This window comes from Trachemys scripta, chromosome 4 (assembly GCF_013100865.1).
Source record: "Trachemys scripta elegans isolate TJP31775 chromosome 4, CAS_Tse_1.0, whole genome shotgun sequence".
NCBI lineage: Eukaryota > Metazoa > Chordata > Testudines > Emydidae > Trachemys > Trachemys scripta.
In genome coordinates, this window is record NC_048301.1 from 7,211,675 (window position 1) to 7,233,878 (window position 22,204).

General features: G+C 40.9%; 2 protein-coding genes across 3 annotated transcripts in view; both read right to left on the reverse strand.

Annotated features, from left to right (window-relative positions):
- The window catches only part of SAV1 (salvador family WW domain containing protein 1), a 37,441-nt gene extending 25,848 nt beyond the window's left edge, over positions 1-11,593 (reverse strand). The window contains exons 1-2 of one of the 2 annotated variants that reach the window (XM_034768897.1): positions 11,403-11,593; positions 7,042-7,482 (exon numbers count right to left, since the gene is read on the reverse strand). In XM_034768897.1, coding sequence (XP_034624788.1) covers positions 7,042-7,482; positions 11,403-11,496 — 535 coding nt within the window. In that variant the 5' untranslated portion in view covers positions 11,497-11,593. The remainder of the gene's footprint in view (positions 1-7,041; positions 7,483-11,402) is intronic. The other variant, XM_034768898.1, reaches the window with a different exon arrangement.
- Positions 11,594-19,420: 7,827 nt separating this feature from the next.
- The window catches only part of NIN (ninein), a gene marked incomplete at its 5' end in the record, with an annotated part of 100,837 nt that continues 98,053 nt past the window's right edge, over positions 19,421-22,204 (reverse strand). Inside the window, 1 exon segment of the mRNA XM_034767969.1 lies at positions 19,421-20,116. Coding sequence (XP_034623860.1) covers positions 19,907-20,116 — 210 coding nt within the window.

Consider the following 22,204-nt stretch of genomic DNA (forward strand, 5'->3'; position numbering starts at 1 on the left):
GAGAGAGAACGAACCTCAGCGTGCTACCATTCATCTGATGCAGAACCGGAAAGGTGGCGCAGTTTTAGATCCCACTGTCCTTGACCAACATGAAAACGGTTGAAGGACAAGTACAGGCTATTGAATAAGACCCTCAGACTTGCTTGTGTTTCGTTCTAATATCTTGAGCACCCACATCCCAAAGCTGGTCTAGAAACCTGATGTGAGGTAATCTCACCCCCCCCATCCCAAAAAAATCTCAGGATGGGGAACAGGACAGGGAGACACAAGAACTACGGTTTAGTTTTGGGGCGGAGGCAGTACGTTTTTCAACTACCACACCAACTATCACCATTAACTAGATTTGCAACCCTTAGATACTCAAATACCATTCTCTTCCCACCCATCCCAAAGTTGCTGGCTTTACTCCCACCATGTACCTTACATAAGAGCACAGGTGAAACATTCCCCACCACAACCAGACAAAAAATGAATTTAAAGTCTGGAACAAGATCAACGAGAACAAGCTGTGAAAACTGTGTTGCTATAAAATTATTGTAGAATCAGCGCAGTAGTTTAAAAAGATAAGAATAATGTAGAAGTCAAACATTTTCCCAATTTCTTTTTCTACAAACATCACCAGGCTTGTTAAAACAGCTTTCTGTTATTGGTTCCCAAATAAACCTTCCACTTGACCATTAACCTCACTGCTTGTTTCTTTTCCTTTTCCCCACGTTATATGAACCATGAATCCTTGTTTACAATTATGAAGAGTCATGATTTGACATGAGCAGCATCTTTTGCTTTCATTATCATTCAATGTGTAATGTTAATCATTTTCATCTTCTGACATACCTGAATGGCTGAAAATACACCTCTGAAAGTACCCCCATACAAGTGACTTCAAAGCTCACTGATTTTCATGTACATGTCAGTCAGTTTTATGGCTTATCTACAATTACAAATGACTCAAGAGATATGGTTATAACCCAGCTTGAATCTGAAGCACAGAGAGGGCTTTAACCAGGGACCAGTCAAAGGCTTTAACGTAGGAATGGAGAAGAGAAGAAGAAAAATAACCTCTCAAATTGTACCTATGTTTCAGATGTCAGAGAGGCAGCTAAAGATAAAAAAAAATTAGGAGAGAGAAGGGTCTGGGTTAGAGAGGTAGATTTTGGGAACCACCACCATTAAGGTGTTAATCAAAAACAAAGTTACTGAGAGCAAGAAAAGGCGGGGACTGAGAAGAGAACCTGAACATCAGATAGGAGGGAAACAAGGAACTCTGGGGGATGAAAGGTTAAGGTAAAAAGCCACCATTAAAGAAGATACCAACGCCAACTGTTTAAAAATCATATTTGTTATTTTTAAGCTAGAGTTTATTTTACAGGAATTCTGGAATTCTTTGTATTTCCCTTGTGGTTTAAACCTTTGAGGTTCATTTGGGTCATGTTTTCAAGCCTCTCTCTGGAATCATGAGGGTTACAATCTTCATGTAATCACTTAATTCTAGGAGCTGAAGCTTTAAGAAAAACACCAATATCGCGAGATCACCAAAAAAATAAACACATGAGAACTGGCCACACTAAGATACTGAAGGATTGGTAGGAGAATCAGGAAAGCAGAATCATGGAAGCCAAAAGGAGAGAGGAAGTGGATTAAGAGCAGAGACTAACCACTACTGAAGACCTAAAACACATCATGAAGGAAAAGGACAAAAGCAAGCCCTTGTAAATTGAGCTAGAAAGTAGTCATTTCAATAGGGCTTGAAAAAAATCCATTTGCCCAGTGCAAATAGGAGTCATTCCTAGGCTAAGACAGACCAGTGCTGCCAGTCCTGATTGGGTGAGAGAAGGGGAGCTTGGTGGGACTAGAATACACCGAGGTTCTTCTAGATGTGGGGTGGCCCAACATTGACTGACTGACCTGGTGTGTGTTGTGTGTGGGGGCAGCATTAACTGGAGAAGCAAAGTTCAGCCAGCAAGAGATTGGGTCTTCAGGAATAAGCAGATGGAGATCACTGAAGTACAACAGCAGCAGAGAGGAGCTCTGCTTGAGGCACATGTATATTTCAGTCTGATGATGAGTAGGTTTAATCCTTGAACTAGTAGGCATTAAGTAGTAGGTTTTTTTTCCAAGCCTTAGTCATTGTGACTTTGATTAAGCCAATTTTGATTAAGTAGAGAGGTTGGAAGCTAGATTGGAGGGGGATAAAGAAAGGGACTGAGGTGAGGACATGAAGTCAGCAAGTAAAAAGCATGCTCCAAAATTCTGGAGACAAAGGAAAGACAGAGATAGGACAGCAGACCATACTGGATAAAGAATTTTTTTTTTTTTTTTTTTTTAAGATGGAGGAGGGAGCCAGAGGAAAGGAAGCAGTAGAAGAAAGGGGAGGGGGGAATCCGAGGGAGCCAAGGATGATAAAGGAAGGGCCAAGGGAATAGGTTAAAGGATTAAAGACAGTTGATGATAACTCAGTCAAATAAGAATAAAGGAAGGTAGAACTGGGGTGAATTGGGTGGAAGATAGATGAAGTTTCAGTTAAAAAAAATCTTGTCAAATATTTTGTTTTTGAAAAGATAACTACAAGGCTGTCAAGAGATTAAATAAATGGTATTCTATTATTGTTCAAAGTGCAATTAATCGCAATTAATCACGATTAATCGCATGATTAAAAAATTAATTTTTTAAATAGTTTTGGATGTTTTCTACATTTTCAAATACATTGATTTCAATTATAACATGGCATACAAAGTGTACAGTGCTCACTTTATATTTATTTTTGATTACAAGCACTGTAAAAAACAAAAGAAACCGTATTTTTCAATTCACTTAAGTACTGTAGTGCAATCTCTTTATCATGAAAGAAACTTACAAATGCAGAATTACGTAAAAAAAAATGCATTCAAAAATAAAAGAATGTAAAATTTTAGAGTTTGCAGGTCCACTCAGTTCTACTTCTTGTTCAGCCATCGCTCAGACAAACAAGTTTGTTTACATTTGCAGGAGATGATGCTGCCCTCTTCTTGTTTATAATGTCACCTAAAAATGAGAATAGGTGTTCACATGGCACGGTTGTAGCTGGCATCGCAAGATATTTACATGCCAGATGCACTAAAGAGTTATATGTCCCTTCATGCTTAAACCACCATTCCAGGGGACATATGGCCATGCTGATGACAGGTTCTGCTCCCTAACAATCCAAAGCCATGGAAACTGACATGTTTATTTTCATCATCTGAGCCAGACGCCACCAGCAAAAGGTTGATTTTCCTTTTTGGTGGTTCGAGTTCTGTAGTTTCCGCATTGGAGTGTTGCTCTTTTAAGATTTCTGAAAGCATGCTCCACACCTCGTCCCTCTCAGATTTTGGAAGGCACTTCAGATTCTTAAACCTTGGGTCGAATGCTGTAGCTATCCACAGAAATCTCACATTGGTATCTTCTTTGCGTTTTGTCAAATCTGCAGTGAAAGTGTTCTTAAAATGAACAATATGTACTGGGTCATCATCCAAGACTACTATAACATGAAATATATGGTGGAATGTGGGTAAAAGAGAGCAGGAGACATACAATTCTCCCCAAGGAGTTCAGTCACAAATTTAAGTAACTCATTTTTTTAACAAGCATCAGCAGCATGGAAACATGTCCTCTGGAATGGTGGCCAAAGCATAAAGGGGCATACGAATGTTTAGCATATCTGGGACATAAATGCCGGCTACAGAAGTGCCATGCAAATGCCTGGTCTCACTTTCAGGTGACATTGTTAATAAGAGTGCAGCATTATCTCCTGTAAATGTAAACAAACTTGTTTGCCTTAGCGATTGGCTGAACAAAAAGTAGGACTGAGTGGACTTGTAGGCTCTGAAGTTTTACATTGTTTTGTTTTTGAGTTTTGCAGTTATATAACAAAAAACAATAATCTACATTTGTAAATTGCACTTTTACAATAAAGAGATTGCACTACAGTACTTATATGAGGTGAACTGAAAAATACTATTTTATCATTTTTTCAGTGCTAATATGTATAATCAAAAATAATATACACTTTGATTTCAATTACAACACAGAATACAATATATATGTAAATGTAGAAAAACATTCAAAATATTTAATAAATTTCAATTGGTATTCTATTGTTCAACAATGCAATTAAAACAGCGAGTAATTTTTTTGAGTTAATCATGTGAGTTAACTGCGATTAATCAACAGCCCTAACAACTACAACCTAGGCTGAGAAAAACGCAAAGGAAGAGGAAGCTGGGAGGGAACTGAAGATAAAGACTTGGGTTCACATTCTCACTGGCAATGAAACACATCAAATAGTTTAAAATTGCATGCTGGGGGGGGGGGGGGAAACAGTGCTTTTGTGCAAAGAAACAGAATGTCCTTTTTTTGCCCCTCCCCTCACACTAAGCAGCAGCAGATTTAATCCCTGATTCTATGACTGCCACAGGAGACCTCTAGAATTGACAAGTATCTAAGTCACTTTTACTAATGCTCAGTCAAGCTAGGAGCAATAAAGATATGGGAATGACTGACAATAGAGAACCAAATTTAGAAGCTCCCTTCTGTTTTCCAGCAATCAGAGAGGTGAAAAGGGCAGAGAGAGGAAAGTCCTCTGTCAGCAGTTGTTTGTGTAGGTCTCAAATAGCTGCAGGGGAGAGAACTTTAAACAAACAGAAAAATGTGACTGTAAAAATCACAAAAAGTTGGCAGGGTGACCCAGAGACAGTACCAACAACTACTTTTAACTTGGTTTGGAAATTAACTAGATTTCAACGGACAGTGTCCCTTTTAATCACATAAAAAGAAACCCAGTTTTCCATTTCCAGTGTATCAAAGACTGTTGCTGTTCCACCAAGCATCAATAATGTTTTCCAAAACTGTTCTGACCAGCCTATATCAGCACTTAAATCATTTTCAATATTGCTTTGGGGAAACGGTTTCCGCCATGGTTCACTGTTTCCTACGATAGGGTTTTTAAAAACTGACGGTTGTAATTTAATAGGAACATATGATTTATATGGATGCCCCTTTTCAAACATATCAGATGTATTATTTAGCATTTAGCAAATAAAACTGCATAAAAGTCCTCACAGTAAAGCTTTATTATTTACTGATTTTAAACAGTATTACTATCATTACTCTTTGGAACTCAGTTTTTCCCCTAACTATTCACTGAGTAAGAAGTTTTCTGTAACAAAAGCATTTCTCTGTCAAGCTAAAAATTCCATACATGAGGTCAGTAACCTTAAAGTCTTGACATTCTTGATAACAGAGTTGTTTTCTTAGAGACAGCAGATTTACTATTTTGCTTATAGTTTACACATAAAGACGAACTGAATGTATTTCACAGCAAAAACACTTACGTACATGTTTAAAGTTTAAAATAGTTTCTTTAAAATACTCTTTGTATAAGATGTTTTATATTAATCAAATGTTAGAACATAAATACACAAGTACTCTCTTTTTAAGGTCACTTTTGTATGACCAATAGAGTGGTTCCACAGATGCTGTACAAGTTTCACAGATTCTCAGTAGCTTTCCATTGTAAGGAGAAGATTCATACCAAAACACCACAAAAATCATTCAGGAGTGCCATAGCACACAGAGCAGAGCAATGTAGAATTACTGTGCTGGAATGCCATCAAGGTTTTGATTAAGCAAAGCACTCTAACCTCTTTATTGTGGTATTTGACTTCAGATTGTTTATAAACAAAACTACAACCCACAATTTATGTCCATTCTATACATATTTAATGGATGCAGCAAAAGTCTACTGCAAGTTGGCAAAAGCAAGCCAACTAATGGCTACGATGTTACCACAGGGCTGTATTTTAAGAGTGTAGATATGATTCATGTCAATTCTCATAGCGTTTTAACAAAGGGGATTAAAATGTGCAAGTGAGCCAAAATTAATTATGTGACAATTTTACCTCATCAGTATTTTGAGTGAGCTGGTCATAATTTAAGGGGAAAGAGTACTTCATAGTCCATGCTTAGAATATCACTCACTTGGCTTCCATTTTGCACTCAATTAAAATACAGTATTCATTTTAACTCTTGAAATATACAAGGAAAAATAGGTCACTTATAGGCGGATAGTACACATTATATACACCTCTACCCCAATATAACGCGACCCGATATAACACAAATTCGGATATAACACAGTAAAGCAGCTGGGAGCCCCGGACCCTTTAAAGTGCCGCCCAAGCCCCGCTGCTTTACCGCGTTATATCTGAATTCATGTGGTTCCCCGGGCCCTTAAATCGCTGCCCAAGCCAGGCCTCCGGCATCCGGGCTCAGGCAGTGATTTAAAGGGCCAGAGGCTCTGGCTGCTGTGGGGAGTCCCAGGTCCTTTAAATCCCCGCCCAAGCCCCGCTGCTGGAGCTCCGGTGGTGATTTAAAGGGCCTGGGGCTCCCCGCAGCGGCTGGAGCACCAGGCCCTTTAAATCACCGCTGGGGAACCCGGTCCAGTCTGGCACAGCGTACCGGCTCTTGCTGGTACACCATACCGAACCGGACCCAATATAGCATGGTCTCACCTATAAGGCAGTGAGATTTTTTGGCTCCCGAGGACCGTGTTATATCGGGGTAGAGGTGTACTTAAAATTATTTTAAAAATTCAGAAGTGTATCACTTTATTTAAAGAAATAAAGGCTATGTGGCTTCTGGAGAATGGTATAATCTGTTTAATAGATGTATTTGTAAAAAAAATACAATATTAAGCTTAAGCCTGGACAAATATAAGATATCTCCAATTCTGTCAGGAGTTAAATAAGTTTAATATTAAAAAGCCATCCTACAAAGAACCTTAAAAAAAAAAAAAGACTATTTTTTAAACATGCACATTTCCTTTCCTTCTCTACAGAATATATGCAACCCTATTTCCTGGTTGCCATAAATATAAACAAGCAAACTTTGTATCAGAAATGTAATTAAAATAGGAGAACTAGAGACGATAGAGCAATACTAATAAAAAACATGACCAGAAGCATCATTAAGAAATATTTCCATACCAAAAATATTTCCTATGAATTATCTAAAATAACCACTTGCCTGCAGTATGCCTCCCTTGACTCTGTGACATCCTTTGGAAGAGATCATTGTTATGTCCATAATATCTATAGTTCTCATGTACACGATCACTTAGCTGATGCCTCCTTTGACCATCATAAAAATCATAGTAATAGCGGGCCCCAGCATCTCCATTTTCTGTAACAGAGTTAGCTTCTGTTAAAAAGGACTGGGAGGAAGAACCATATTCCCGAGGGACATCGGCCGAATTTCTTGCAAGATAGGAAGGCGCAGATAGTCTGTTGCTTTCTCGCCTCAATATTTCATGAGGTGGCCTCTGAACTGGAGTTCTAAGGAAACTCTGGTTTCTAGAAACTATTCCATCCCCTCCAGCAGAGTAGGCAGAAGAACTCGAGTCAGGAAGGCAGATATCAGTTCGCCTTGGAATGGTCGGACCATGACGGATAAATGAAGGCATCAGATCTGTAAGAGTAAAACATGGTAATTTAAATACAAACTTTGCTACAACAAATGTCCAAATAAGGTGCAAAATAGGTATGCTAATTGGTTGACCATAATGCTAAATTAGATTGTAGAAATCAGGAAATTCAAAGCTAAGGTTTTCACAGTAACATTAACTCAGCCATTTTAAACAAATATACAGTTAGAGTTCCAAATCCAGAAGGGACCATCAGATAAACTAGTCTGACCTTGGATATATCACAGGCCACCAACACATTACAGCCACATGCACACTAAATCCAACATACGGAATTATACCAAAGTATTAGAGCCCATAGGAGACTAAACTACTGTGTGCCACCAAGAGAGAACATGGGAGACCAGAGGGTACAAATGCTCAAGGCCTTAGCAATAGCAGGGAAATTGATTAAATGAGATCCTGGCAAATGACCTGTATCCCACACTGCAGAGGAAGGTAAAAAACCTCAAGGTCATCGCCAACCTGACTTGAGACAAAATTATTTCCACATCCCACATATGGTGATCCGTTAGACCCCTGGAGCACGTGAGTAAGAACCAGTCAGCCCAGCGCCTGAGGGAGATCTCAGTACCACCTCAGAGCACTGGCTCACCTTGCTTTTCATTTCTCTATCTCAAATATCACGAAAGAATCTCAAAGCATCTAGTATTAAGCCTCAAAACATCCATCTAAGGAACTTATCCCCATTTTACAGATTGAAAAATTGAGGCAAAGATAAGTTAATTAGCTTGTAAGCTCTTTAGAAGAGAGGCTTTTACTCTGTTTGTACAGTGACTAGCACAACAGCGTCTCTAGGTACAAATGCAACAGACATAAATTATTTGTATTTCACTAGCTTCTAAAGACCCCAACTGAGACTGAAGCACCATATACACATATAGTAAGAGGCAGTTCTTGCCCAGAAGAGCTTGCCATCAAAATAGAGTTCATGTGACTTGTCCAAAGTCACACAGCAAATCAGTGGCAGAACAGAAGTCAAATCTTTCAATTCCCAATCTAATGCCTTATCATGAGGTCTGCATTTCGGTACTTACAGTGACTGAGTACGTAAGTGACTTTCCCACAGTCTCACAGGAAGTCTGTGGTACACACCCAGGAATAGAACCTATATTTTACTGTATCTATATAACATGGCCTAGCTAGCAATGCTGTAATTCTGAATGCTTAATTTCTCAACCTCAATGTTACATTAATGTATCATAGCATTTAATAGCTCAGCTTTAAGGAAACTGCCATAAGACATGAACATTAATTGCTAAACTAGTTCAGAATCTAAACCATTTTTTCTCTATCAAGTTAAACACCAACCCAGAGTGGTAGGCCTCAATCAGGAGGAAAAATATGCCAATGTATTCAATAACTGTTTCTAAAGTTTGTCTTTTAAATTACACCTCAGTAGATGCAATGAACAAATAATTTGCTATAAGAAGTGCTATGACACTAGAGTGCACAATGGCTTGTTATTTCACAACAAAACACTGAAAACATTTCTAATGTATAGACAACTTTAAACTTTTTACAAGTTTAAAAATATGATACCTTTTATTTTTAAATCTAGTTTGTCTCCTTTCTCACTGGGAAATACAGTAATACCATGCTATTACTTTATATCTTCAGCCATTTTTGAGCTGTACATGCAAGACTGGTTATCAGATTATTGTTACAGTGAGAATAGAATTTTTAAACCCTTTTTACTAAGATGGCTAAAATGAGTTAAGCAACAGAGGGTCCTGTGGCACCTTTAAGACTAACAGAAGTATTGGGAGCATAAGCTTTCGTGGGTAAGAACCTCACTTCTTCAGATGCAAGACATCTGAATGATTTAGTTCATAATTTACAGTATGATACTGAATTTGTGTAACAGTTTTTAAATTTTAAAACTAAAACACATTCCAAAACTCAAAGAGCACAACCTAAAGAGTTCAAAGTTCATTTCCCAAAAGTATGTTTTCAGCTCTTGCAGTTGCAAAGGTAACTGTTCAAACAACATGATGCACTGCTGTCACACTCCGGCTTTGTCTTTACCGCTAAAAAAAAGATGTGTTTTTACCATAGGTTAACTAACTATATTAGCTAGCCTGCTGTAAAATCCTGTTAGAGTTACGAGATCACCGACAGGTGGGGAGTACAGTGCTGACCTTGCCTAGCTACCTCCTGGTAAAAAACTACACATGCCTTGTCTCTCTTAGGATTTTACAGTGAGATAAGTATCACACATTAATCTTACCATAACCCCTCTCCTCCCCCCTGCTCTTTTGGCAATGAAGATATAGCCTTAGCTTGCAAAAAAGAACACTGACTTTAGGAGAGCTGCAAACTGCCCCAATTCATATGAACAAGTTATTAAAGGAACATTGTGAATTTAAATAAAAATCACACTCCTGTGTGAAGAAGATACTGTCTTCTATAACTGAACTGAGAGGTTAGAGAAGTTTGTTTACAAAAGTGCATTTGACAACACTTGTGTATAGACAGTTTCCCCTTTTCACATAGGTCTTCCATACAGCAACAAGGAAAAGAACTCTTTCTTTTTGTTAATGGAGGGAAGAATATTTTAAAATCATCAAAAGCTGGCTAGTAGGGTTGACAATTTCCTGGGAAAAACTAGTTTAGGAGGACCACGTGTTAGTAAAAACTGGCTTAAACTGGGGTTAAACAGGGAAAAATAATTGCACCAGTGTCCAGCAAGTTCTGCAAGCCTAGAACGAGTCTTTTCAAATGTTTGATATATCCACTGAAAACTGAGGAACAGTTGGTCTATCCACTACATCAAAGTTGGGCTTCTACAGAATTCTGCATGGCCAAATGGAACTAGACTGGTAGTCTGAAACTCTGCCTGCTTTGGATTGCTTAATGCTTCAAGCCCACAAATCTGCATTACTATCATTTTCACACAATCAAACGTTTGACTTATGTTTATAAAATATTGAAAATTGATGACACACAACTTCCCTGAGAAAATACTAAACCAAAAAAGTACATTCTGATGCTCATTATTATAGTTACATGTATTAGTATTACATCCACTGCAGTTTTACTTTTTGTTTGTACAACCCTAAATTAATCTCTGAATCTGCTGCCTTATGTAACCACAATTTTAATAGGTAACTAAAACTAAGTGTAATGGGGTGTGCATTAACAAAGTTTTTAAAACCGAAAATACCTTAAACTGGGACTAACTGTTTTTCCCAGGGCAGTAAAAACCATGATTTTAGCTGGTAAAAACCATCTCTGGTAAATACCATGCAAACCCAGCTGGCTAGAGGATTTATGGGCAGGTCTAGTACCTCAAAAGTTTTAAGAGACTTAATTTGTATTTGATTTATTCAGATTGTGGTAGTGCCCAAAAGACCCTCTATTGGGATTGGTGCCCATTACACTCAGCAACGTATAAACAAAACACAGGAGAAACACAGTCCCTTCCGTGAAATGTATCCTTAAAATAAAAGCAATCACCAACAATTCAAATATGTACAATTTATGTGCACTGGCACAGACTTCTTACCGTTCACGTGCATCTGAGCTATCCCCTCGGATCCTACATATCCAGTTAATAAGGCTCCCCTTCAATTGCAGTCAAAGAACAGAGGTTTGACCATCACATCAGGTGGGCAGGGTGTCACTATAGGCCCCTGCCCACCTCCTGGGGTGGGTGTTGGGGGGTGGTCTTTCCCCCCAGTCAGGACTCCAGGCCCGGGACACGCTCCCCACTAACCCCCGCTCCCCGCTGCCCCACAACTCCAGGCCCGGGGCACGTTCCCCACTGCCCCCAAGGGGCCGCTCCCCACTGCCCCATGACTCCAGCCCTGGGGCACGCTCCCCACTACCCCCGGGGGGGGCGCTTTTTCCTCACTCCCTCCCCCCGAGCCAAGGCTCCTGCCGCGCCGCGCCGGACACTCACTGCGGAGCAGCGGGCTGGTCTCCTTCTTCACGTACTTGCCCTGCACCTCGCCCGGCTTGGAGAGCTCCGTGCGCGTCTTCTTCCGGGACAGCATCCCCCCGCCCGGGGGGCTCGGGCCCGCGGCCGCCTCACTCCGCGCGGCCCCCGGCGCTGCTCCGCGCGGCTCCCGGCTGCATCGTCCCCGCAGGGCGGCGCGCAGGCCCCGGGCGCTCACCCGCTCAGTGCCGGAGGAACGGGGCGGGGCCGGGCCGCAGCCGAGCCATGTGCGGGGCCGCCCCTCCGCGCACAGCCCTGTGGGACAGCAGCAGCGCCCGCCTCCGCCGCCGGGCAGCGGGGTGGCGGCGCCCCGTGGCAGCGCCCCCTGCGGCGGGGAGGGCCGCTGCGGCCAACAGGAGGCTCCTGGTGCCCCGCCGCGCCGCGCGGCGTAGAACGTTCGGGGGCAGAGGGTTCCGTGGCCGTTGGGTCAGGAGGGGCGGGGCCACACTCAGGGGGAGGAGCCTTCAGCCCCCCATCGTGGGGGCAGCAGGGCCCAGCCCCCTTCGCCCCAGCCAGGGGTGTCCCCTGCCCCAGGGGGCGGCTTGGGGACAGGCACCTCTGGCTGCCCAGGGCTACTGGTGGGCGGCTCCTGCTGGGGTGGGCCTGTCCTGAGCCTGGGGGCTATAGGGGGGGAAAGGAGACCAGGACACAAGATGGGGGCAGGAATGGGCCCAGACCAGGCAGTAGGGAAGGAGGCTGGGAGACGCAAAGGGCCAAGAACAGGCCTAGTTGAGGATGACAGAGGAAAGGAAAGAGGCTGGGAGACATAAGGGGCCCAGACGAGGCCCTGGGAGGAAAGAGGCAGGACGGGACCACACAGGATACACATTTTATGGCAGTTAGATCACAAGCCCCGTCCCATTGTGGTGGCCTGGCCCATGGTCTGAGAGCTGGGCCTGGGAGTAAGGCCTCTATGCTTTGATTCCATTGGTAGGCTGCTCACCTACTACTCAAGGAACTATATTAAATAATGGGGTTGCCAAACTCCCTCAGGAGGTGAGCTCTTACCCCCCCCCCCCCCCAGGCCTGTTCTCATTCGCCAGCCCCCTAGAGATGTCACACGTGAACACTCCCGCGTGACAGCGAAAAGCAAGAGCCACTAGGCTAATGGATAGGCATGGTGCAAAGCTAGTTGAGGTGCGTAAGCTGCATATTTGTATTACTGCAGCAACCAGGACTCCATTGTGTTAGGTGGTAGACATGCACACAACAAAAAACAATCCCTACCCTAAAGAGATTACAATCTAAGTGTAAGACAAGGGATAACAACTGGATACCAACAGGGAAGCACAAGGAAGAATGAGAATATTCGGTCAGTATGATAGGCAATGCTCACAGCACACCAGCATCAAAAATGGCATAGAAAAATGGTTACCTACCTTTTCGTAACTGTTGTTTTTCGAGATCATAGAATATCAGGGTTGGAAGGGACCTCAGGAGGTTATCTAGTCCAACCCCCTGCTCAAAGCAGGACCAATCCCCAACTCAATCATCCCAGCCAGGTCTTTGTCAAGCTGGGCCTTAAAAACCTCCAAGGAAGGAGATTCCACCACCTCCCTGGGCAACCCATTCCAGTGCTTCACCGCCCTCCTAGTGAAATAGTGTTTCCTAATATCCAACCTAGACCTCCCCCACTGCAACTTGAGACCATTGCTCCTTGTTCTCCATTGCTCCATGATTGCTCATGTTCATTCCATTCTAGGTGGGTGAACATGGGAGATTTTTGTCTTAGTGGTAGCTGTAGGGTTGGTTGTGGCATCTTCTTGAGTGCCTCGCTCATGTGCTGGTATATCAGACGTTGCCAACCCTATGCCCTCTCAGTTCCTTCTTGCCAGCAATCTGACAGAGGGGCAGGTAATGGAATGGACATGAGAACACATTTTGAAGAACAACAGTTACGAAAAAGTAGGTAACAGGTTTTTTCTTTTTTGAGTGGTTGCTCATGTAGATTCCATTCTAGGTGACTCACAAGCAGTATCCTCGGAGGCGGGCTCTGAGTTCACAGTTCAGCAGTTTGCAGTACTGCTCTATCGAAGCCAGCATTGTCCTGGGCCTACTGGGTAAGTGCATAATGGGATGTGAACGTGTGGACAGATGACCAGGTGGCTACCCTACAGATGTCCTGGGATAGGCACTTGGGCTAGGAAAGCTGCCAAAGAGACTTGCGCCCTGGTTGAGTGGGCGGTGACAATCAGGGATCTGGGGCAAAATCAGTACTTGGTCCTGCTAGTGAAGGCAGGGGGCTGGACTTGATGACTTTCCAGCTCTATGAGATAGGGATATCTCCATATAATATGGAGGTATACACTTGGAAGGTGGTAAGGTGATGAGAATAGCCAGCATGGATTTGTAAAGAACAAATCATGTCAAACCAATCTGATAGCTTTCTTTGATAGGATAACGAGTCTTGTGGATAAGGGAGAAGCTGTGGATGTGGTATACCTAGACTTTAGTAAGGCATTTGATATGGTCTTGCAGGATAGTCTTATCCATAAACTAGGCAAATACAACTTATACGGGGCTACTATAAGGTGGGTGCATAACTGGCTGAATAACCCTTCTCAGAGAGTTGTTATTAATGGTTCCCAATCCTGCTGGAAAGGCATAACAAGTGGGGTTCCGCAGGGGTGTGTTTTGGGACCGGCTCTGTTCAATATCTTCATTAACGACTTAGATATTGGCGTAGAAAGTACGCTTATTAAGCTTGCAGATGATACCAAACTGGGAGGGATTGCAACTGCTTTGGAGGACAGGGTCATAATTCAAAATGATCTGGACAAATTGGCGAAATGGTCTGAGGTAAACAGGATGAAGTTTAACAAAGACAAATGCAAAGTGCTCCACTTAGGAAGAAAAAAATCAATTTCACACATACAGAATGGGAAGAGACCGTCTAGGAAGGAGTACGGCAGAAAGGGATCTAGGGGTTATAGTGGACCACAAGCTAAATATGAGTCAACAGTGTGATGCTGTTGCAAAAAAAGCAAACGTGATTCTGGGATGTATTAACAGGTGTGTTGCGAGCAAGACACAAGAAGTCATTCTTCCGCTCTACTCTGCTCTGGTTAGGCCTCCTCCTTATGACACCCTTTTAGATACCTGAAAACTGCTATCATGTCCCCTCTGTCTTCTCTTTTCCAAACTAAACAAACCCAATTCTTTCAGCCTTCTTTCTTAGGTCATGTTCTCAAGACCTTTAATCATTCTTGTTGCTCTTCTCTGGACCCTCTCCAATTTCTCTACATCTTCCTTGAAATGCAGTGCCCAGAACTGTACACAATACTCCAGTCCTAGAATCTATATTATTATAACAACAAAGGAGACAGAAGAATGGACTGTAAGAACTGCTAATGCTCTTGCGATCCAAGACAAGGCACTACGACCAACCATCATGGGTGGTAAGAAGGAACTGAGAGGGCATAGGGTTGGCAGTGCATGAGCGTGGCACTCAAGAGGGAACTACAGCCCACCCTACAGGTACTGCAAAGCCAAAAATCTCCGACTGCACGTGGGCGCGCACACACCTAGAATGGAATCAACATGATCAAGCACTCGAAGAAGAAACCAATCCTCCAGCAGTGCAAATTAGAGGAAGCTCATTAATCTATTACCAACAGAAAAGCCTATTTGAAGTCAAATTCTGAATATTTTAATAATTTTTACAATCAAATAATTGTGTATTAAAGATTAGCTTTTGAATAAAAATATTTAGACCGGTAACAATGATTAAGGGGGAAAACACTGGAGGATGAAAACAGGCTAGAGTAAAAATAAATTAAGAGGTAGGTTCATTATTGGCTTTTTCCTCCCTAAACTGGTTTATCTTTTTTTCATAATGGAAAATTCTTAATGTTTTTATCATTAACTACAAACCTGTCAATTTTTATTACTATTTTACCCAGTTAAAAATGTAGCTTTGATTAGTACAGGCATATGAATTACAACTGAATAGAGTTATTGGTCTCCATAGCAAAATACTCAAATATTTTCATACAAGGGAAAAATAAAGCAAGTTGTGAATACAGTAATTTATATTTTTAATTTCAGTATAAATGTTTTTCTGTTTTACATGATGGTATAAAGACAACTGTTGTAATACAGTATATTATACTGATATAATACAATGCAAACATGATAAAAAATACACCCACTAGTCTTCATCTCTACAGAAGTTAATTATCACTAATTACAGCATTTGACATTTAGTGGGAACAGAAGCTATTAATGGGTGAGAGGGCTGAACATCAGCAAAGCAACAGAATGCAGTTATAACATCATTTCCTTTAGATTTACCAAAGGATTTTGCTGTTCTTTGCTAAAGTACACTGTTTCCTTAAATCATTTTATGCAACATCCATAAATAGTGAATGTCAGTTGGGTTACAAAATCCCTTTGCTCTGACAAAATCAAAATTTCCTTTCGTTGAATTTAAATTCAGCCTTAACTGACTGAGGAAAAAGTGCTAATACTGTATATACTTTTTACCAATGCAAATTGACACACAGCTCCTTAACTGTGCAGATATAAAACAATCCCTCAAGTGGTTTGGAATGAATTTATATATATATTCCCCACCAAAAAAAAAAAAAAACCCCCAATTCCAAAACACTTATCTTCACAGTGATTCACACAGCATGGTGTAGGAAACAATGGGAATACTTTTTAAAACACTGTTTTATTATCTTTGAATTGGCAAGACCCATTGTTTTGATTGAGGCCTAGTGCTTCAAGTTTTGTTGAGCATAGATGAGTTTGCTATTACAGACTTCGGCATTTTTAGAATGCCTATATGGTATATCCAGGTTTCTAACATGATATTCAGGCATCAGAAACTATAAATACTTAATACTTTTCATAGGTGTATATCCATTGGCTCAAATGCATGGTAAAAAAGTATATGCAAGTAACTGTGCCAGTCCAGTGGTCAGGCATACATTTCACTGACAGGGCATCAGAGTTTGGGGCCTCAGTTTCACCACTGCATACCATCTGGGGAGGAAGTGCCCTAAACTGCTTCTCAAGCAACCCTTCTGGCAGATGCTCTAAGCAGCATTTAATAGCTCTGGAAGGTGCAATGTCAAAGGGCACTTTTGATAACGCTTTATTCACACAAATATCCCAATGAAGTCACCTTGAATTTTGCCTGAACAAGGGAGGTTGAACTCCCTCATGGCCCCCCACCTCCCAACTGTCCTCAGTGGTGGGATTAGTATTTGAAGCTAAATACATGAAAGGAAGGATAGATTAAGAGAGAAGGGGGAGAAATCAATCTCTGTGCACTATCCCTGCAACAAAAGTTACCTACCCTTTTTTGACATCGATTCTGATTAGTGCTTTTTTTAAATCCAAGAGAAAATAAGTGCCAGAAAGCCAAAATTTGGAGTCTATTCTTTTAAAAAAGCATCCATGTGAGATTTTATTTAATTACGGAGCAATTTAAGGACAATCTCTACTTCAATATCCCCATGATGTCTGACAATTTGCCACATATGTTAACATTAGGGGCTGGTCTACACTACCGCTGTAACTTACGCAACTTCAGTTATGTGAATAACGTAAATGAAGTCGATGTAGTTAGATCCACTTACCAAGGTGGCTATACTGTGCTGTGTCAATGGGAGAGCGTCTCCCATTAACTTCCCTTACGCTTCTCGGGGAGATAGAGTACACAAAGCAATGAGCGAGTGCTCTCCCATCGATTTAGTGTGTCTTCACCAGACCCGCTACATCGACACTCGCATCGATTGCAGCAGTGCCAATCTACCAGTAAATGTAGACACGCCCTAGGTCATGGTCTAGTCTAGGAAAATATAGTGCATTAAAAAATGCTAGCTAACACCTTTTTCTAGGATGACCATAGCCAGCTGAATTATGTCTACTCTGCCATTTTAAAAATACTGCCTATTTTCCTAAGCTAGACATAACCTTCGAGATGTGTGCTCAATTTCCTTCTTGTCAACACACATTTTAGTCCAATTGCCCATGCATCAAAACTTTATTATGTGTGTGACTTACCAAGCTAACTGGTCAATATTAGCATAAGCAAAATATTTATACTCTTTGGAATTTAAAAAGGGAACACCAATTTACTTCAATGTAATTTGCAGTAATAAAAGACTGCTTCTGCAGTCAATGTAAAAATGGTGTATGCAAGCGTTAGAGCTTGTCATCTACCAAGATAGAAGATTGCGAGTGGAAAGGGACAGCACAGTACAGTCATGAAATGATTTCTAACTAAGGTTTTCTTGCTTTGTGTAGTGCTAGATATGTTTGTGCTATCATTGTAATTGGTCTACCTTTTAAGGTATATTTTAAGGTATATTGAACAAATCTTTTTAAAGTTTTAAGAGTTAAAATGTAAACACTCCAAGCTGATTTTTGTTTTTAAATAAAACCCTGTATATTCATTGCACCCTTTCAACAGGAAAACAGTGCATAATTTTCTATCATCGGACATGCATTCATGGTGATTATTTTCTCTGCCGTGTCCTTATGCTCCATTCCTGTACATAGGAAGAAAACAAATCTCTATGGATTCTTGTAACATTCACAATATTGCCTGCAGAAAGGAATCGAGCAGACTGGCAGTACAAGGAAAGGGTATCTATTATCCAATCCCTTCACCCTCCAATTAATAAGTAACCTGTTAGGTATAACAGTCTTGACAATGCTTTACCTGGCTAAATCAGTATAAACTGAAAGTCATTCTCTGCAGGCTGGCTAGTGGCTTGTGGCAAGTGAATTGGCAGTCTCATTTCAGTTCCTAGTGGACAGTTGCATGTCACAAACACTACCGTAACTGGCACATTGTTGGCAGTCTCAGAGACAAGGATTTGAATACAGTTTGAACATTTTTAACCCTTCCTCCAAATCCCACTACTGCTGCCAAACTGGCCCCTCTCACCTTGATCAATCGATCCTTCAAGCCCTTATATAGATTGCGCCAATCACAACACTTCTTCCAGTCTTATCCTGGCCCCTCTCACCAGTATTACATTCACATTAACATTTTAAAAATCTTATTGTCTTAAGTCTATTTTTATCTAGTCATTAGATAATACAGTTTGGTTTATCATTCTTTTCATAAACAAGGTTTCTTAAAGCTTGAATAAGTGGTTATCTTCATACACAGACATTAAGTTTCATATTTATAGTAGTGCAGGAAGCTAGTTTATGCTATCGTTCCAAGTTGCTGAGGTGACCTCAAATATAACTCTTTACAATCACAAACTCGGATCCTGTAGCAGGACCAACTAGCAGATACCTGTCTGTACAGACTCCCACTGACACCAAATGGAAGTGTGTATGGTCATCAGAGGTCTATGTTAGTAGACCCCATTGCAGGATCATTGCCATAGATATTACAGACTAAAGTTTATGTAGGTCCTCTTCTCCATTCTCCTGCCAATACAGGATTATTCCATAAATACATTTCAGTGCTTTGCCTAGTTAAAAAATATTCAAGTAGAAGCCAGATCACTTTCTGTTTGGAGATTGTTCCTCTGTTTTAATTTAAGGCCCTTAACATATTTGTAAAGGAGTGTTTAATTGCAGCTGTGTAAGTCATTGTCACACTCACCACATGGGACATTTCTCAGGATTAGATACTGCTATGGTTAGTTAAATGGCAGCATTCAATTTACCAAGTTTTAACCACCACTTGGGAAGCTGAACCCTGGAAAGAAACAGCCATTGATCAATGGGCTAGAAGCCTAGTGCATCAGTTGAAGCATACTGCTTTACTCCAGAATCTATTTGCAGTATATAGGAAACAGATGAAGTCTGTTTCCTAATATGAATTATTCTGACAATGACATCTAGAGATGACCCAGATGATATGTTGAGTTTAGACTTTAAAGTACACCTCTACCGCGATATAACGCGACCCAATATAACACGAATTCGGCTATAACGCGGTAAAGCAGCGCTCCAGGGGGGCGGGGCTGCGCGCTCTGGCGGATCAAAGCAAGTTCGATATAACGCGGTTTCACCTATAACACGGTAAGATTTTTTGGCTCCCGAGGACAGCATTATATCGGGGTAGAGGTGTATTATACATAAACTTTTAAAACATTCTAAGCCTAACTGAGACCTAAGTTGCAAAGGTTCCCCTTAGACCTAGGTTTCAATGTAGACATGAGTTACCAAATTAATTCACTACAATAAAACCAGAGTATATATTTAAAAATAAAGCAGTTAAAATAAGTTAAGTTACATAGAATCACAGATCCAAATCTTTTCTACAATCCTGAATAGGGTAGTTTTTGACAAAACTGGGCAGGAAAGTGGCTTAGGAACGCAACCAGAAGTTTGTTAGCAGCTACCAGTTTAGGTTTTAACTTTAAACTATCTACTTTGGGACCTCTGTTAACCAACATCTAGAATACAAAAAGGCAGCACAGTGAGAAGTTGAAATCTTAACATTTCAGTAAAGTGCAAGAGAGCTTTTGAATATATGTATGGCTTTGCTATGACCTTAATTGAGGAGTAGAATTCAAAGATGGTGATGCCAGGTTCTTTACTATTTTACTGAGGTTGGCAATCTTTTCTTCTAAGAAGTAGTTTTTCTTCTCAGCAGTTTTCTGTCGCTGTTCTGTCATCTCCAGAGCTTTCAGCAATTGTGCGTTTTCAACATAGAGATCCTTAACCATTGCATCTGCTTTAGTATTCTTGGAGAGCTAAATATATATATAAAAGTTACTCCCAGCTTTTTATGTATGAAGAGATACAAGTGAAAGCAGTGCTGTGTGTAGGCAAGCTGCTGTTCAATTTATTGTGAGCACCCTCATCCATTCATTCATGTAGTGCATGATTATATGAAATCATCCACAGGAAAAGGATACACCAAATGGGATATTTTCACCTGTTATAAATGAAACATTTCCTAATGTTTATGGGCACTACCCGTATCTTGAAGGTGGAAAGAGGTTGTGCAGGTGGTCAGACATGAGACAGATATTATGGGTCCACAAATCAAGGTCTGCAGACCCTTGCTTATGCAGTTAGTGCATGCAAGTGTTTGTAGACTCATGCCCCAATTCTTTAAGGCTCGGTAAATTCTCAAACACCAGAACCCATCAGCCCAGAGTGGCAGATGACTGCAATTAGACACATCCACTGGGTCCCACAGATACAGCTGTGATGGAAAGTTCTGGAACACAGGCTTTCCCTATATAAGTGGGTGAAGTCCACCGGTACTCTGCCTTTATTCCTTTGAGAACAGTCCTTTTGTGAGTGATTTGGGGCGATGGTAAGGGCAGCTGGACCCTGTCTGTCAGTACTGCATTTCCCTGATGAGTGGGTAAGTAAAATCTGTTGGCCTCCCACTTTACAGGAGAGTCCAGCTGCAACTGTGACTCCACAACTCCAGGGATGAGCCCACCAATGACAATAATTCTTCCTGCCTGGGCCTTCCACACCACTGTTTCCCAAATCCCTTATTCAACTGAACAACTAGCTTGCTCTGCTCAGGATTCTCTTCTGTCCAAAGACTCTATGTACTTGAATTTAATGGTTAGCCATATGCTTGGCCATATTAATCTGCCTGGCAAATTTACTATCAGATATCTCAGATCTTTCAGGACACCAATCATCTTATCTTCCTTCCACTGACCCACTGCTTAAGAAAGTCCTCTCTGCCACTCCTGGAGATGTCTACCAGTCCCTGCTCCTCTCAAAAGAGATCAGTAAAAATTAAATAAAGTAAGTGAACCCAGGGACCACCTTAACTCCTGAGGAAGGGGAGATCTTAGTTTTTTGACTCTTCTAGCGACTTGTGTTTTGAATCTTTGGAAGCTTTGTTGGGTTTAAGATGCAGTTCATTCACTTGTATAGTGAAGCTGCCTCTGTGGGACTAAATTTAATTAAAACCAGTCATCTCCAGCTTTGGGTGGATAGATTCTGTCATGAGGGAAATATGAGGTAGAAACAAATTGTCTCAGCTATTTAAATCTAATATTGCAACAAAAATTGCATTTTTTAATAAATGTGTTGACTATTCACTAAGGAAAGTATTTTCCATTTCCCCTCAAGTAATCTGATTTAATAATACAAAATGTAAATTGTTTGACTGAATGTGGAATTAATATAAGTTAAGTAAATCATATACAAAACTTAAAATCTTATTTTGGGAATGGATTTTCAGTCACCATGAACTCCTACATGCATTGAAAGGGAACACAACATTTGTGACATGGTGAGGAAAGTTAAGTACACAGCTGTGCTCAATATACCAATCTACATGCAGTGCATTTGCCCGTTTTCATCTATTATATCTCAAATAAGAGAGCTTATTTGTACACTTTTCAGCCCTGAACTGTGAAATAAACTTGAATGTTAGTGTAATTTATTTAGTGAGACTACTAAAAAGCTCACTGGAATTCATGGGCATTTTTATTTTTTCCAACAGGGAAGAGATGAACATTTAGGTAACTCAGAAGACGCTTGTATCCTAATAAAGGAAAACAGGAGCAAAGAACCTGCTGTGTGTCTGGGTAAGTTTTTCCCTTGCCACGTGCTATAAATCCTTGGGAGGGAACATCCCCAAAGTGTAATCTTTGGGAAAGTACCTTGTTCTCCCTCTTACCCCAGGTACAACCACTCTTCAATTAAGATGCTTCTCCCAAATTGGAGAGGTTTGTTTCCCAGTTTTAGGTCTTGCAAGGTACTGAGCAATCATAATTCCCAGTCAATTACTAACAAATTGTGGATGCTGAACTCAGAATCTTTAGTCAAGCATGCTGTGGTTTTAGATCAAAAGCATAAAA